The sequence below is a fragment of the Hemitrygon akajei genome, chromosome 16 (assembly GCF_048418815.1).
Source record: "Hemitrygon akajei chromosome 16, sHemAka1.3, whole genome shotgun sequence".
In the NCBI taxonomy this organism is placed as follows: Eukaryota; Metazoa; Chordata; class Chondrichthyes; order Myliobatiformes; family Dasyatidae; genus Hemitrygon; species Hemitrygon akajei.
The window spans coordinates 76,416,680-76,432,523 of NC_133139.1; the positions used below are offsets into that span (position 1 = coordinate 76,416,680).

At 46.5% G+C, this 15,844-nt stretch overlaps 1 protein-coding gene across 2 annotated transcripts in view; it reads left to right on the forward strand.

Moving 5' to 3' along the window:
- The window catches only part of LOC140740198 (zinc finger protein Gfi-1b-like), a 33,641-nt gene extending 18,585 nt beyond the window's left edge, over positions 1-15,056 (forward strand). The window contains exons 2-7 of one of the 2 annotated variants that reach the window (XM_073069225.1): positions 1,983-2,114; positions 2,954-3,211; positions 5,612-5,859; positions 9,106-9,249; positions 11,084-11,249; positions 13,999-15,056. In XM_073069225.1, coding sequence (XP_072925326.1) covers positions 2,015-2,114; positions 2,954-3,211; positions 5,612-5,859; positions 9,106-9,249; positions 11,084-11,249; positions 13,999-14,189 — 1,107 coding nt within the window. In that variant the 5' untranslated portion in view covers positions 1,983-2,014 and the 3' untranslated portion in view covers positions 14,190-15,056. The remainder of the gene's footprint in view (positions 1-1,982; positions 2,115-2,953; positions 3,212-5,611; positions 5,860-9,105; positions 9,250-11,083; positions 11,250-13,998) is intronic. The other variant, XM_073069226.1, reaches the window with a different exon arrangement.
- The last annotated feature ends 788 nt before the right edge of the window (positions 15,057-15,844 follow it).

Sequence of the window (15,844 nt, forward strand, 5' to 3'; positions counted from 1 at the left end):
TGGCACACCCACAACTTAGCAGTGCAGACAAAATGCTGGAGGAACTCAGCAGGCCAGGTAGCATCAGTGGAAAAGAGTGAACAGTCGACATTTCGGGCTGAGACCCTTCATCAGGCCTGGAAAAAAAGATGAGAAGTCTGAATAAGAAGGTGAGGGGGCAAGAGAAGTACAAGGTGGTAGGTGAGCTGAGAGGGGGCAAAGGGGTGAAGTAAAGAGCTGGGAAGTTGATTGGTGAAAGAGATAAAGGGCTGGAGGAGAAGGAATCAGATAGGAGAGGGTAGAAGCATTTTGTGTGCATTGCTTGGATTTCCAGCATCTACAGATTTTCCTGTGCCTCATGTTTGTTAGTAACCCTAGCATGTACATCTTTGGAATGTGAGAGGAAACTGAGGAGATCCACATGGGGAGAGCGTACAAGCTCCTTACAGACAGCGGCGGGAATTGAACTCTGATCGCTGGTGCTGTAGGGCGTTACGCTAACCACTACGCTGACATGCTGCCACGCACTTCGCGGTGAGCCAATGATGCAAAGCTAGCGGAGACTGTGAACACAGAGGAGGGTGTCAGGTGACTTCAGGATGGTGCAGCCAAGATGACTAAATGGATGAGAGTTAGGCCGGTCAGACATCACTTGGAAAAACGTGAGATCGCCCACTCTGGTGCACATCGCAGTGATGTTATGCGTCAGTAAAGTGATGAGGACTAGGTAACACTGCTGTCCATAGGGACCTGGGTGTGTGTACACACAGGCTACAGAAGACCAGCATGCACAGAGATGCTGGAGAAAAATGGTCTGTTCTCCTTTTTTTCCACAAGGGTTTTGGTTATACAGTGCTTTAGTGAGGCCTCACCTGAAACAGTGCATGCAGTTATAGACACTTCACTTAAGCCACAGAGGGAGCAAAGTGCAGATTCATCAAATTGATTCTAGTGTTATTGGATTTGGTCCATGAGGAGAAACTGTGTGAAGTGGGGCCGGGTGTTTGGGAAGTTTAGGATGAAAGCAGATGGCATTGAAATATACAAAATTGTTTCAAAGCTCTACCGATGGATGCGGAGAGAAGGTTTCCCTGTTGGAGACATTTTCCAGAGTAAGGGGTGGAAGAAAAAAATATTCCTTATCTCAAAGATGGGGGAGCTTGAGAATTCTCTACCCTGGACTGCCATGGAAGGTCCGTCGTGTCCATTCTGTACAGAGGTGGGCGTGTATCTGGACATTGAGGGATCGGAGGATAATGGAGGGACCTGGTGTGGAAGGTGGAGATCGCCTGTGATTCAAACGCATGTGGAGCAAGTTTGAAGGGACAGTGTGGATGACTCCTGGTCCAAGTTCTAATGTTCTGACACAGCATGTTCATTTCTCAGTTTGGTCACTCTACATGGGTTCATCACCTACTAAATATGGCATGTGTGCCTCTGTCATGTCACAGGTGTGGCTCAGGGTGCAGGGAGTGTGGGGGTGGGTGCGGAGATTTACTGTGTGTCCAGTGGTCAATACCCTGTATCTAGTGATCAATGCCCTATGCCCAGTGGTCAATGCCCTGTGCCCTATGGTCAATGCCCAGTGCCCAGTGGTCAATGCCCAGTGGTCAATGCCCAGTGTCCAGTGGTCAATGCCCAGTGTCCAGTGGTCAATGCCCTGTGTCCAGTAGTCAATGTCCAGTGTCCAGTGGTCAATGCCCTGTGTCCAGTGGTCAATGCCCAGTGTCCAGTGGTCAATGCCCTGTGTCCAGTGGTCAATACCCAGTGTCCAGTGGTCAACACCCAGTGTCCAGTGGTCAATGCCCTGTGTCCAGTAGTCAATGTCCAGTGCCCAGTGATGGGGTTGTTTAGAGTTTGGTGCTTCACTCTGTTGCTGAGAGCTTGACACTATTTTCTGTTACCGCGCTTCTTCTACCTTGCCATTCTACATCCGGTGCTCCGTTTCATCCAGCCCATTTCTGGCTCAAGCTCACAATAACCTGATGGGTTCCCCTTCACAGGACGCGGAGACCTGAGGCGTGACATTTTCAGGATGCCTCGTTCTTTTCTGGTGAGGAGTAAGCGGTTCAACAGCTACCAGGGCCAGCGGTTCGATGAAGATGATTACGTGATCAGCCTTGCAGACCCTTCAGGTAAGGAGCAACCAGCAATGTCACCTTCGCCTGAGCGTGTGGTGTACATACGTCCATTCAGCCCATCTTTCCTGCACCAACCACATCCGCCTCAAACGCTATTGGAGTCAAGGAGTGATACAGCACAGAAACAGGCCCTTGAACCCAACTCATCCCTGCTGATGAAGGACTAACTCGGTCTTGAGTATACTCAGCAACCATAGAGCCTCCACACTCCGGTGGGATGGGAATTCCCAACATCCAATGCCCTCTGGGTGATTCCCATCTTGGTGCTGGGCTGGATAATAGGGAGAGGTTAGGCAGGCCAGGATTTTGTTCCTTTGTACAAAGAAGACTGAAGGAGGGGGGGGTGATCTTATAGAGGGGCAAAGGTAGGGTAAATGTACACAGTCTTTTTCCCAGAGTCTAGAATCAAGAACTACAGGGCATAGGTTCAAGGAGAGAGGGCCAAGATTCGATAGGAAAATGAGGAGCCTTTGTTTTTTTTTACAGAGAGTGTGTGATGTGTGTGGATGGAGCTGCCGAAGGAAGTGGTTGAAATGGGTATAATGTCAACATTTGGCAGGAAGAATTTAGAGGAGGATCAGTCAAACATGGACCCATAAGACTAGGTCAGGTTGACATCTTGGTCACAGATTAGTTGGGACCAAAGACCTGTTTCTGAGCTGAATGGATCTATGACTATGATTAGATCAATAAGTTTGATAGGAGTGCTCTGACAGCTAGCATCATTCAGTGGGCTGAATGGTCTCCAAATGTAAATGCTAATGTGAGAGCTCCCTGTGCCATGATCTAGATGTACCCGTGGACCCACCGCTGACTTATCTTCTTCTCTGCAGTGACTGGACAAGTGGAATCCGCAGCTCAGGAAATGCCATCTCTTGTAATTAAGTTAGAGGAGTCCTCGCGGAGCCTCAAACCCATCGAGAACTCCACCTCAGTCTGCAGCTCCAAGCCAAAGTGCTGGAGAGCTCCTCAGACACACGCCGGTTCAGGAGACACAAAGGACGGCCACTCACCTTCTCCAGGAACAGAGGAGGAAGCACACGAGAAAAGTCCTGAGTGTGAGGACCTCTGGGGACCTCGTTCCCCTCCAGGTATGGCATCGAAACCCGAAAAGTAATTTGGGGAGAGAAGAATAGGTTGGTCAATAATTATAACCTCCCCCCAAAATGTGGAGAAGGGCTCTGTAGCCCTCTGCCTGAAGGCTGGTCCCAATAATCCAATCTGGCACTCGGTGGCGTATTGAGAGGGAGTTACAATGCTGATGTTTAAAGTTCAAACTAGGTACACATCTAACCCATCTACTGGGAGCAAAAAACTGCAGATGCTGGAAGTACTCAGCATGTCAGACAGCATATGTGTGAGAGAGACAAGAGTTAATGTTTCAATTCACTGACGAAGACCAGAATATTAACTGCTTCTCCTTCCGCAGATGCTGCCTGACCAGCTGAGAGTTTCCAGCATTCCCTATTTGTTTCCCTTTCAGTTCACACAACATGCCCTCTAATTTGTGTGCACTGAATAATTTCTTCAATAAAAACTGTACAAATAAGCCAGTTCTAAAATCTGCAGACAAATCATCACAAACTCCACGTTGTCAACGCCGTCCGCATCAGAAACCTGGAAAAAGAAACGTGGTTGTGTATGATTGTGAAATACACTTAACAAAGAGGTAGAGGGAGACAACCTTTTGTGCACAGTTCAAATTCCTTTGTGCACTAATAGAAAAAGACGTGTGTGCATGCACACCTTAGAGGGAACATTGAGTCCACAGTCATTTTGTGTTTCATTAGCCTCTAATCCATGTCCATTTCTTATTCTCGGTACACAATAGAACCTACATCAGCGGCGGAGCAGTTAGCACGATGCCATTACAGCTCAGGCTGTTCCAAAGTTCAGAGTTCAATTCCGGTGTTGTTGTTCTTCTGACTTTTAATGGCAGTTGGCAGTCCAACTTTAGGTGCATTACTGCCACCAACTGGACTGGAATGGTACTGTTCTGTAAGGAATCTATGTCTGAACTGAGAAATGCATGGGTTTTCCCCAGGTCCTCCCATTTCCTCCCAAAGTCCAAAGCTGTCCCAAGTAGGTTAATAGGTCATTGTGAAAAAAAAAGTGAATTGTCCTGTGGTTAGGTTACGGTTAATAGGTCATTGTAAATTGTCCTGTGATTAGGTTAGGGTTAATTGGTCATTGTAAATTGTCCTGTGATTAGGTTAGGGTTAATTGGGGTTGTGGTGTTGTTGGGGCTTTGGAACTGAAGGCAGCCTTGTGGGACTGAATGAGAATGGGGATGGGAGGGAAGTGGGTCAGGTTTGGTCGGGGGTGTCAGGAGGAATGAGTAGTTATGTAGCAAGAGTGCAATTGATGACAGTTTGAGGAATGAATCATGGAAACGTAGAGTCAGATTGTTCAGCAAAGAAACAATATTTTGCTCCATATTGTCAATAGCAACTATGATGCTTCTCAAAACTAATCCCACCAGGCTCATTCCTTCCTGTACCTTTCCTATCCAAGTGCATTTATAAATCTTGTAATTGTATTTGCCTCCACCACATCTTCTGACATATAACCTCCACTCTCTGTGTGAAAACCATACCATCAGATGCTCTTTAAATTTCTCCCCTTACTCCTTAATCCATGCTCTTGAGTTCTAGGACCCCACTCTCCTCTGAAAGGCCTCGGGCTATCTGTTATACCTATGCCCCTCATAATTTTATAAACTTCTGCATGTTCACCCTCAGCCTCCTACATTCAGGAGGACAAGCGCAGCCTATTAAATCTCTGCTTATAACTACAGTCCTCCTTCTTGGTGGCAGAGTTTGAGCCCATGGTGGGCTCCCTTACTCCTCACCAATTAAAGTGTCAAAGCAAGACTGAAATTGACAAGAGCAGAAGTGGAGATTGAGCGGGTGTTCAGCGCCATCTGCTCACGTTTGCATCTTCCTCTCGCTGCCGCTGGCAGAAGGTGCAGCTTCGATCTCCTTGGCCGTGCGTCTCAGGGCCGTGGGACTCTTTTCGGGGGACCCTGCAGTTTGATGTTTAATGTCCTCAGCGCGGAACGTGCTCCGCAGTTGTGGACTCCTTTGTGGAGGACTCTACGATTCACCCCACAATCTTTTTCACTACTTGTGCAATTTGATTGAGGCACTTTGATGTGGAACTGGGCCTGTGGCTGAGGCCTGCTGTTATTGACACAGCGCAGCAGAACTGACTCAGTGGCTGTCACTCCTGGACTGTTTCGAGGACTCTGCAGCTTGACATTTGATACTCTGCATGTTAATTGGTCACTTTTTGCTGTTGCCACAATTCATTCTTTTATTTGGGCGGGTTGGGTGTTTGATATTTTTCTTTTAACAGTTTCCACAGTGTTTTGCTCTTTTGTGGCTGCCTGCAGCAGGCCAGATCTCAGGGTTGTTTACTGTATGCATGCTTTGATAATAAATGAACTTTGAAAGTTTACATTTTGATTTGAATGATTTGATGTGTTCCAGGCTCAGATAAAGTGTTTCTCCCTTCGGAAACCGGGACACCGGGATTACGTTACAGGCCATACCCCTGGACTGGATATGCCACAGGCAGACTCAAGCACCTGGTTGTCGATTACCTGTCACCGCTGCTGGAATCCAGAGCCACTGTTGAGAAGCAGGTCAACACACAAGCCGTCGAGGATAATGGCCACATCCTCTTCACCCAGAGGGGCCGATACAGAGCTCCGTACGACTGCACCAAATGTGACAAGGTAAACCACCTCACGTGGAGTGAGACTCGCCAGGTACACACACCTGTGCATATCTGGATGCACACACCTGTATACACCTGTACACACAAGTACACACACCTATATACACCTGTGCACACAGATACACACACCTGTATACACTTGTACACATAGGTACCCACATTTGCATGCACCTGTGCACACAGGTACACACACACACATACATATCCATATACACACACCTGTACACAACCAGATACACATGCTCATACACCCAGGTACACACACCTACACACAAAGCTACACACACTTGTACACACAGGTACACATTCCTAGGTACATACAATTATGCACATACAGATAGACACACAGGTACACACACCTAAACAGACACCCAGATAGTCACCAAGATAAACACTCCCACGTAATCCGGGAAGCAAACCAGATACACATCCAGACACACCTAGGTGCATACACCCAGGTACACACACTCAGGCACACCCAAGCACACACACCAGCTACAACCAGATGAACTCGGATAGTTACCCCCAAGTACACATAGGTGCACCGAGACACATCCAGGTATACACTCAGACTCAGCCAAACACACACACCAGCTACACCCAGCTGCACTCAGGTACTCATGGGTACACCCAGACTCACCTCGGTACATAGCCAAGCACACACCTCCAGGGACAGGCTCACTCACACCCAGGTACACATACTCCAGTGTACAAAACAGGGTACATCCAGATACACCCAAGTACACACACTTGGTTACAACTGGTGTACGCAGGTACACAAACCCAGACACATCCATGTACAAAAATGCCCAGGCACACCCAGGGAAAATCAGAGAATCAGAAAGAAAGAGAGAGAGAGAGACAGTGGCAGTCAGAGGGACATGTGCACCTGTCTTTAGGAGAGCCTGAGGCAAACTCTCACTCACTGAAAACTCTGAATCAAAGAGTAATGTGAGAGAGAGAGAGAGAGAGAGAGAGAGAGAGAGAGAGAGAGAGAGAGAGAGGGAGGGAGAGAGAGAGAGAGAGAGAGAGGAGAGGAGAGGAGAGGAGAGGAGAGGAGAGGAGAGGGAGAGAGGAAGAGAGAGAGGGAGAGAGAGAGAGAGATGAGAGAGAGAGAGATAGGAGAGAGAGAGAGGAGAGAGAAAGGAGAGAGAGGAGAGAGAGAGAGAGAGAGAGAGAGAGCGAGACCTAAACCATGGTTACACCAAGTGAGAGAACCCCAGAAATATTTCCCCCATATCCAAACAGACGAGATTGTACAAACGTTTGTAATTACAAAGCATGAGTGAGACAATAGACCTTGAAATCTAGGAGGACTCACTTCCACTCTCATGCTCCAGGTTTCTGGGGTGACTGATGAGGCCGATGTGGGATCATATACTCATCCAGAGGTGGGGCAGGAGGTGTGTGATAGAGGGTGGGGTAGGTTTTGATGGTTTGACAAGTGATACCTTCCCCCTTCTATTTACACCGAACCTCTATACACTTCCCATAGACCTGGTCATCCCTTCCAAGGACAGAGGTCAGGGTGGAGTTTTCACCTGGGAAATATGCTGTCAGGCCGACTCATCAGAGTGAGCTGAATGTAATGAGGCCACCGCTAACAGAAAAGTTGGTCTGGGAGAGATCACTGACACTGGCTCACTTCTCTCGCAGTGGACTCAGAGGTTTGGCGGGAGGTAGTGCAGGTGAAACCCCCCAGAGCTCTGGGGAGAGGAAAACAGACAGGAAAGAGCAATCGCTCAAGGAAGGGTCTGCTTTATCACGCACGCACCTACCATGCCCTACACAAAGATACGGTGTTCCCAGTGGGACAGGGACTTTGCTGGTTATGTGTTTAGTGAAGAGAGTTTGGCCATAAATGGGAGCACTGCTGCTGAATGATGTGAGTGGTCAGTGTCTATTGGGTGGATAGCTGAAGAGAAGATCTTTGATCAGTTGAATGTTGACTAGATATGTGTGATGGGACAGGTACTACTGCAGTGGTTAGATTAAGGGAATGATAACTGTGATGTAGGACCCCTCCCCAGTCTGGCCCACTCTGATATTTGTCCTACTGTGGATGGCACTGCCCTCCTTGTATTCCATTGCAAGCTGAAGTCACAGAGCTTGGGTCTGGTCCTCCTCCCACCAAACCCATGGGCCTTGTCACAGACAGGCACCGTTGTAAGATGCTGGACCAGACTTTGATCAGTGGGCACAGCACCACTGCTGCACGTCAAGCCCTCGCCAGCACAGCAATCCTGTGGCTTTGCCCTCCCGTCCATGTCCGGACCTGACAGGGTGACGCTGCTTCGGAGGCAGGTTTGGGCTTATCAGACACGGCCACCTTCTGTTGGGTCTCTGTAAGAAGGTTCCGCTTCAGCTCTCTCTGACGTCTCCTCCCCTCGACAGCGCAATTGCCGGTCCGAACTGATTGTCGCCATAACTGTAATCCCATGGTTTCTGTGGCCGGGCTCCACTTTGTGACCGAGTCCAGTGCCGCACCAACTGAGCAAAGTCTGAGATTCAGCCGCAGCACGTCACCAGCTGAAAACTTTAGCTAACAGATTCAACGTCCTGTCGCTGGTCTCCTGTGGTCCAGCACAACTCAGAAATTTACTGAGCTCAAGGCACTGAGGACAGAACAGGGCTTCCTGATCTCCAGCACTGTTTGTTTGTCAAGTTTGCACATCCTCCCCGTGAATGTGTGTGTTGCCTCTAGGTGTTGTAGTTGGTAGTTTAATAAACCACTGTAAGTTTCCCTGGGATTGTAGAATCAGTGGGGAGGAAGTAGAATCAATGGTTCCATTTAATATCAGAGAATGTCTACAATTTACAACCTGAAATTCTTACTCTTCACAGACATCCACGAAACAGAAGAGAAGCCCCAAAGAATAAAAGACAGGATAAACACCAGAACACCAAAGCCCCCCTTCCCCCCACACACATAAGCAGCAGAAAAGCATCAGCCTCCTCTTCACCCACCATGCAAAGCCCCAAAGAGCCTTTGATCTAGAGTCCAGCATATGCCACTGTTCACCAACAGCTCGACATTCCACAGGCCTCTTTCTCCTTGATGGGAATGCGAGAGAAATACATTGGATTTGGGTAGGATTGGTACAAATTGGGTGCTTAATGGCCAGGGTGAGTTGAGTTGTATTTGCGTCTGAAACTCTAAAATCCTAACTAGTGATCGGTCCCCAGATAACGCGAGTGCAGTCCGACCATCCAGTAGTCTTCACCATGAATACTTCTTACATAGGGCTTCTCAACTCCACATGGGTTGGAGGTTCATGTCCGAAGATCACACAGTGGCAGCCAGCTCTTCACCTGTGAGATATGTGACAAAGCCTTTGGTCACTCTGCCAGTCTGGAACAGCATCAAACCACACACACCCAGACCAAGGTAAGGGCCCAGTGTCTGCACACTCCTGGCTGGGGACTACACTCTGCGGAGACAAGGCCCACTGGTTGAAGGTACTGCAATACAGGGTGTGAAGCTAAGAAGTTGGACTACAGTGCTGCTTTCAGACTGTAACATCCATTGTGACTTAACTCAGCAGTAACCATGTCCAGATAGAATACTGATGAAGGGTCCAGCCACCGGGGTCCATCCAAGGAACAACAAGATAAGAAAGGGACCTGTTGGGAGAGATTCAAGAACAAAAAGTGAATTACAAAGCCAAGCCCAGGAGGTTTCTTCCATGATTGTCTCTCCAATTTAGAGTGTTAAGATATGGAAGCAGAATTAGGTAATGGCCCGTTGATCCTGCTCTGCCATTCAATCATGGCTGATTATTCTTTAACCTCATTCTCAAGCTTTCTGCTGTCATCTTAACCCCCTTACCAATCAAGAACTTATCAATCACTGCTTTAATCCAATGACTTTGTCTCTGTGGCAACAAGTTCCAAATTTGCCGCCCTCTGGTTGAAGAAATTGCTCCTCGTCTCAATTCTAGAGTGAAATGCCCTTATTCTAAGGCTGCCTCCTTGGATCCTGCCCTCGCCTACTAATGGAAATATCCTCCCCACATGCGCTCTACCCAGGCCTTTCAGTGTCCAGTAGAGGTTTTCTAGAGACTCTTCGATAGGCATTTGGATGAAAGAAAAATGCAGGACTATGTGGGAGGGAAGGGTCACATTGATCTTAGAGAAGGTTAAGAGGTTAGCCCATTATGGGCTGAAGGGCCTGTGCACTGCTGTACTGTTCTATGTTCTTGCCCTCCAGGTTGAGTGCCCTGGTGGGATCCTCAAAAATCACTGGTGAGGATCCTCCTTTTCAACAAGACTTTGTGAACCTGCCAGAATCCTTTTTTCCATCCACCTAGTCATCTCTTATTGAAACAGAACATAGAGTACACTGTCTGGTGTCAGCCAGTGGCATTCCATAATAGAGACTGATTAAAATCCTGATATTTGGCATCGGGCTCACTCATTAGTCTGGAATAAGAGGTGGTCTTTCAGAGTACAGGCTGGGAGCATCATTGCAGTCCAGAACACAAGTCGTCAGAAACATGTGGAAGTTTGTAGTCACAGTGTATTAATGGCTTCCTTTAACCTCACTGGAGTCAATGGAAATGTTATTGTACAATAGTGTAACATGTAAAAAGTAGTGAAATAAAAGAGGTATGGTTACGGTATTAGTCAGAGTAATATTCTGTACCCTGGAAAATCTACCGGTCCAGCACTGCCAAAGTCCTAAAGATGCTGGAGTATCAGAGTCTATCTGTAGTTTGGATTGACTCAGGTCTGTGGAGAAATGTGAGTGCCTTGGGATAATGGGGTAGTGATTGTTTAGGATTAGCCAATGGGATCATTTACAGGTTGCTAAGGAGCTATGCAGAGAAGGGGCAGTGACGTTAATCTGAGAATACTGAAGAGGCAAGGGGAGAGATTGGAACAGTAGAATTGGTTTAACATTGTCAAGAACCATACAGAGAATGGAGCTGTGCATCTGTCTTGGATTGGTCCTGGGTTTGGGGAGAGAAGGGTCCAGTCGGTGTTTCTTTTCTGGTTGATACTTAATTATGGAGACAGCAGGACATTAACACAGTGGACTCACAATGTGATGTCCTCCGATAGTGTGGTAGTTTCTAGTGATCCTCCTTTATCCCCATGGGATACTTGGGTGAGGACTGGTCTCCAGAGACCTGGAATGTGACTGTGCTGAAATCAGTCCCTCCAGGGGAGGAGATGTCTGTAAGACGAGTAATTTCATGGTGTTCCTTCTGTATCTACAGGAAAAGAGTTTCAACTGCAAGATCTGTGGGAAGAATTTTAAACGCTCCTCCACACTGTCCACGCATCTCCTGATCCACTCGGATACCCGGCCATATCCATGCCAGTACTGTGGGAAGTGCTTCCATCAGAAATCTGACATGAAGAAACACACCTTCATCCACACAGGTACCAAATCTGCACCAGTACACTTCCCTTGCCTACTGGGATCTGCACCAGTACATTTCCCTTGCCTACTGGGATCTGCTCCAGCACACACTCCATACCGCTGGGATCAACTACAGTGCACTCAGCCAGCATACTGGCTACTGAGGAATTCTCCTTGATCCTATTTACCAAAGAAAGTTTTTGGCCTTCCTAGTCAACTGAGCACATTACGTCCCCCAGTGTCCCGGTATGATTTTAGTTTTGTAAAACCTATATATGTTTCCTTTTGACTTCTTAACTAAATTTATCACCTCTCAGGTCACCCAGGGTTCCTTTATCATCCTTGTCCTTCCTCCTCACAGGAACATGCCGTTCCTGAATTTGAGCAAATCACAAATATTAGGCACGTACTTCTCTGACATCAGCTGCTCCCAATCAACTCCCCTTAGCTCCTGTCTCATCCTGCTGTAATATACCTTTGCCCAATTTAGTATATTCCTGCAAGATCTGATGTTATCCTTATTGGCAACGATCATAAAACGTCCACCCCATCAAGGCTGGAGTTCCTCTTGTCCTCGCCTACCATTCCACGAGCCTCTGCATTCAACACATCATTCTCTGCAACTTCTACCATCTTCAATGGGACCCCACACCAAACACATCTTTACCTCCTCCTGCCCCCTTCCACTCTCCGCTTTCCATAGGGATTGCTCCCTCCTAGATTCCCTCGCCCATTCGTCCCTCCCCACTAATCTCCTGCCTGGCACGGATCTCTGTGTCAGAAATGCTACACTTCCCCATTCACCTCCTCCCTCAGCTCCATTCAAGGTCCCAAATTGTCCTTCCAGGTGAGGCAGCACTTCATCTGAGAACCTTTTAGGGTCATCTACTGTGTCTCGTGCTCCCAACACAGCCTCCTCTACGCTGGTGAGGCCCAGCATAAACAGCGGGGCCACTTTTCGAGCACCTCCACTCCCTCCACAAAAAGGGGCCAACCTTTTAAAATCCTATCCCCATTTCCCGTTCCAACATGTTGGTCCATGCTCTCCTCCTGCCACAATAATGCCACTCTAAGTTTGGAGGAGCACCTCATACCCTGTCTGGGTAGCTTCCAACCTGATGGCATGAACATTGATTTCTCCTTCTGGTAATTTTTTTCTCTCCCATTTCTTCATTTTCCCACTCTAGCCTCTTGCCTCTTCTCTTCGTCTGCCTATCAACTCCCAGTGCTCTTTTCCTTTTGTGGTTCATTCTCCTCTCCTATCAGATTCCTTCTTCTCCAGCCTTTTGCCTTTTTCATCTAACATCTCCAGCTTCTTCCTTCATCACCTGGCCTCACCTATCACCTTCCAGCTTGTCCTCCTTACCCTACCCCCACCTTCTGGCATCCTCTCCCCTTCCTTTCCAGTCCTGTTGAAGTGTCTCTACCCGAAATGTCAACTGTTGATTCATTTCCATAGACGCCGCCTGACCTGCTGAGCTCCTCTGGTATTTTGTGTGTGTTACTCTTGAATTCCAGCATCTGCAGAATCTCTTGTGTTTATAAAACATAATGAGTTTTGGTTACTATTCCCAAAATATTACACCACTACCAAGTCTATCACCTGGCCTGTCTCCAAAACTGAGGTCCAGTATATTTGGACTCTACATTCTGTTTCAAGAACCCTTCCTGGATGCACTGTCTTGAGGAAATTCCAGTTCATATTGGGGAAGTTGGAGTCCCCAACTGTGACAAGTGAGATGAATAGACTTTTTGGCCTCCAAATGAGTTGAGTATTGATGTGAAATTCTCCAATGAGCTAATTGGATGCTGGCACAGGTTAAAGAGCTTTCAGGATCACCTACAGTTCTCTCCAGCTATATGAGAAAGGCTGTTCTATAAGTACAGTAGTCAGTTTGTCCCTTTGCTCCCTTTTCATCATATGGGATCAGAGATCGTATCAACAACCTTCCAGACATCTTAGATTAGAAAATAATGATCAGGTCCTCTTCTATTTCCTCCCTGACTAATAACCTGGATACATTTTATCAGGATTGAAAGGTTTACCTAATCATCTATAACTACGTTCAAACCTGTCACTTCTCCTGTCAAGTTTACACATGGATGTCACAAGTTCCACCAACTGCATTCTAAGAATTCCACTCCCTTTTTTCTATTTCTGGTCCACTCACTGGTAGATATACCACCCTGTTCTTGCAGTTCTCCAATGCTTGCCTCAAGACATGCTTTTCTATCAACATCTTTGGGGCCGGTAACAAACTCTACGTGACATGAGCTCCTGTTTTCCAACCTACAGTTCAACCCCCTTCATTTATCGCTTTGTATCTTTGTTACATCTATGTTTCAATTCCCCCATTCCACCTTTTCTTACAATATAAACAGAGGCTATTTAGCCTAATGGGTCCATGGTTGCTCATAAAGCAATCTCACCACCCCCATTAACTTTCCCTGTAACCTATTCAATTCAGATTTCCGTTGAATCTATTGCCTACCTGAACAATGGGTGTAATATAGAGCAGCCCATTAACCTACCAACCTGGTAGGAAAGTGGACCATCCTAGGAAAATCAAAACAGCAACAGTGAGAATATGTGAACTATACATAGATATTACCAGAGGACAGGATTGAACTTGTGTCTCTAGAACTGTGGTAATAACTGTACCCCTCTGCCGCCCATCTATGTCTCCAGAGGAGTTGAACTGGAGGTGGCACTGTAATTGGAATCTTTGTTGTGAGAGGATTAGTATTATTATTGATGTTCTGTTCCAGGTGAGAAGCCTCACAAATGCCAGGTGTGTGGAAAGGCCTTCAGTCAGAGCTCCAACCTCATCACCCACAGCCGGAAGCACACAGGCTTCAAGCCTTTCATGTGCTCCAACTGTGGGAAAGGATTTCAGCGGAAAGTCGACTTGCGGAGGCATCAAGAGACGCATATTGATTTTAACTCAGCTGGTTTATAGTTCAAATGGAGCAGAGCATTCCCTGCAGTTGAACCCACGTTCTCTGTCTCAGATAACTAGCAATAATCCAGCTCTCTAACTCAACTAATGAGTGAATCCTGCTCTGAGATTAAACCAGTGAATGGCGAACTGATCCTGAAGACAGCCAAAGGACAACGTCCTTGCTCTCCAGTCCAATCGATCACAAATACCGTATCATTAACCTCTTCTCTAACTGAATCAAAGTGGCATTATTGCCACCCAACCAGAATTGATGAGCTTTTCCAGATCTTCTTGGAATTGGTACAGGGATGGTTTACCAATGGTTCAGAGATTGACTAGCCATTGTACTGGGAATGTGGTTCCTTCTTTCATTCTGGTCCAGATGGAAAACCAACAAAACAAAGCCAACCTCTCTGAAAAGTCTTTTTAACATATTTTCCAAAAATGTTAAGATGTAAATAGTGCCTTAACCTGGAATACCAATGAACACTGATCGGTGCTTTCTCTGAACCTTATTGGACCATGACGAAGTTCTACGTGTGTTCACTTGGGAAACATTATTTTGTCTGTAGCTCGGTCCTGGACTCAATGCAACAGTGTTTTGGAAGCACTGTCCAGACGGGTGAGAGAATCTTTGTTCTTCAGGTTTCTGTAGTTGTAAATGCGTGTATGATATATTTTCATTAATAATAAAGATATCCCCATTTACAATGAGTGCATTACAATGTAGGATGGGAGTTGGCTTCACTGTTGGTACCAAGTTTGCTCTTGATTATGTAATGTCCTTGGATTTGATGGTACGACTACATACAGACACAAGAAACAGAAGTGGAGATACCCACATGGTTCACAATGCCAGCGCAACAACTTAAGGAAGGTTACACCATGTGACACACAAAATTCTCAAAGGCATACAAGCCCTCATAGATACTTCTCCATTCAAACAAAAAGTCTAACTAACCCATACAAACTATTACATATGTAAAATAAAAGCATCAGCTACAGATGTTAAGTTATACAGTCGACTAATTATTTACAATATTATGTAAACACCAGTTGCCTGGTGCCTTTCACCATTGACAGGCTCTGGGAACTAATAATGTAATTCTAAATCTCTTAACTCAGCGGTGAATGTGTGATTTTCTCAGGACAGAACCTTGGGCTGGCCATAGGAGTCAAGATGATGATACCAAGAAAGTGCAGCAAGGTCCCAGGTTAACACAATGTCTGCATTGACTAGCACGTGTTGGGTATCTGGGCTCTTATTGTCAAGGTCAAGGTCAAGTTTATCGAATTTTCCAGAGTACATGTCCGTATTTGCAGCAACGTCACAAGTACACGGCATCATATATTCAGTGGCCACTTTATTAGAAACCTCCTGTACCTAATAAAGTTCAAAGTTCAAAGTAAAGTTTATTATCAGAGTTCCTGATAATACATACAACCCTCAGTTTCTTTCTCTGCTGGCATACTTAGCAAATCTATAGAACAGTAACTGTCGACAATGGACACAAACTGAGCAAGCGCAGATATAAATAAATAACGAGCATGAAATAAGAAGATAAAAGAGTCTTTAAGTGAGAGTAGCTATCCCATTTTGTTCGAGAGTCCGATGATTGAGGGGTAGTGACTATTTTTGAACCTGGTGGTGTGAGTCCTGAGACACTTGTACC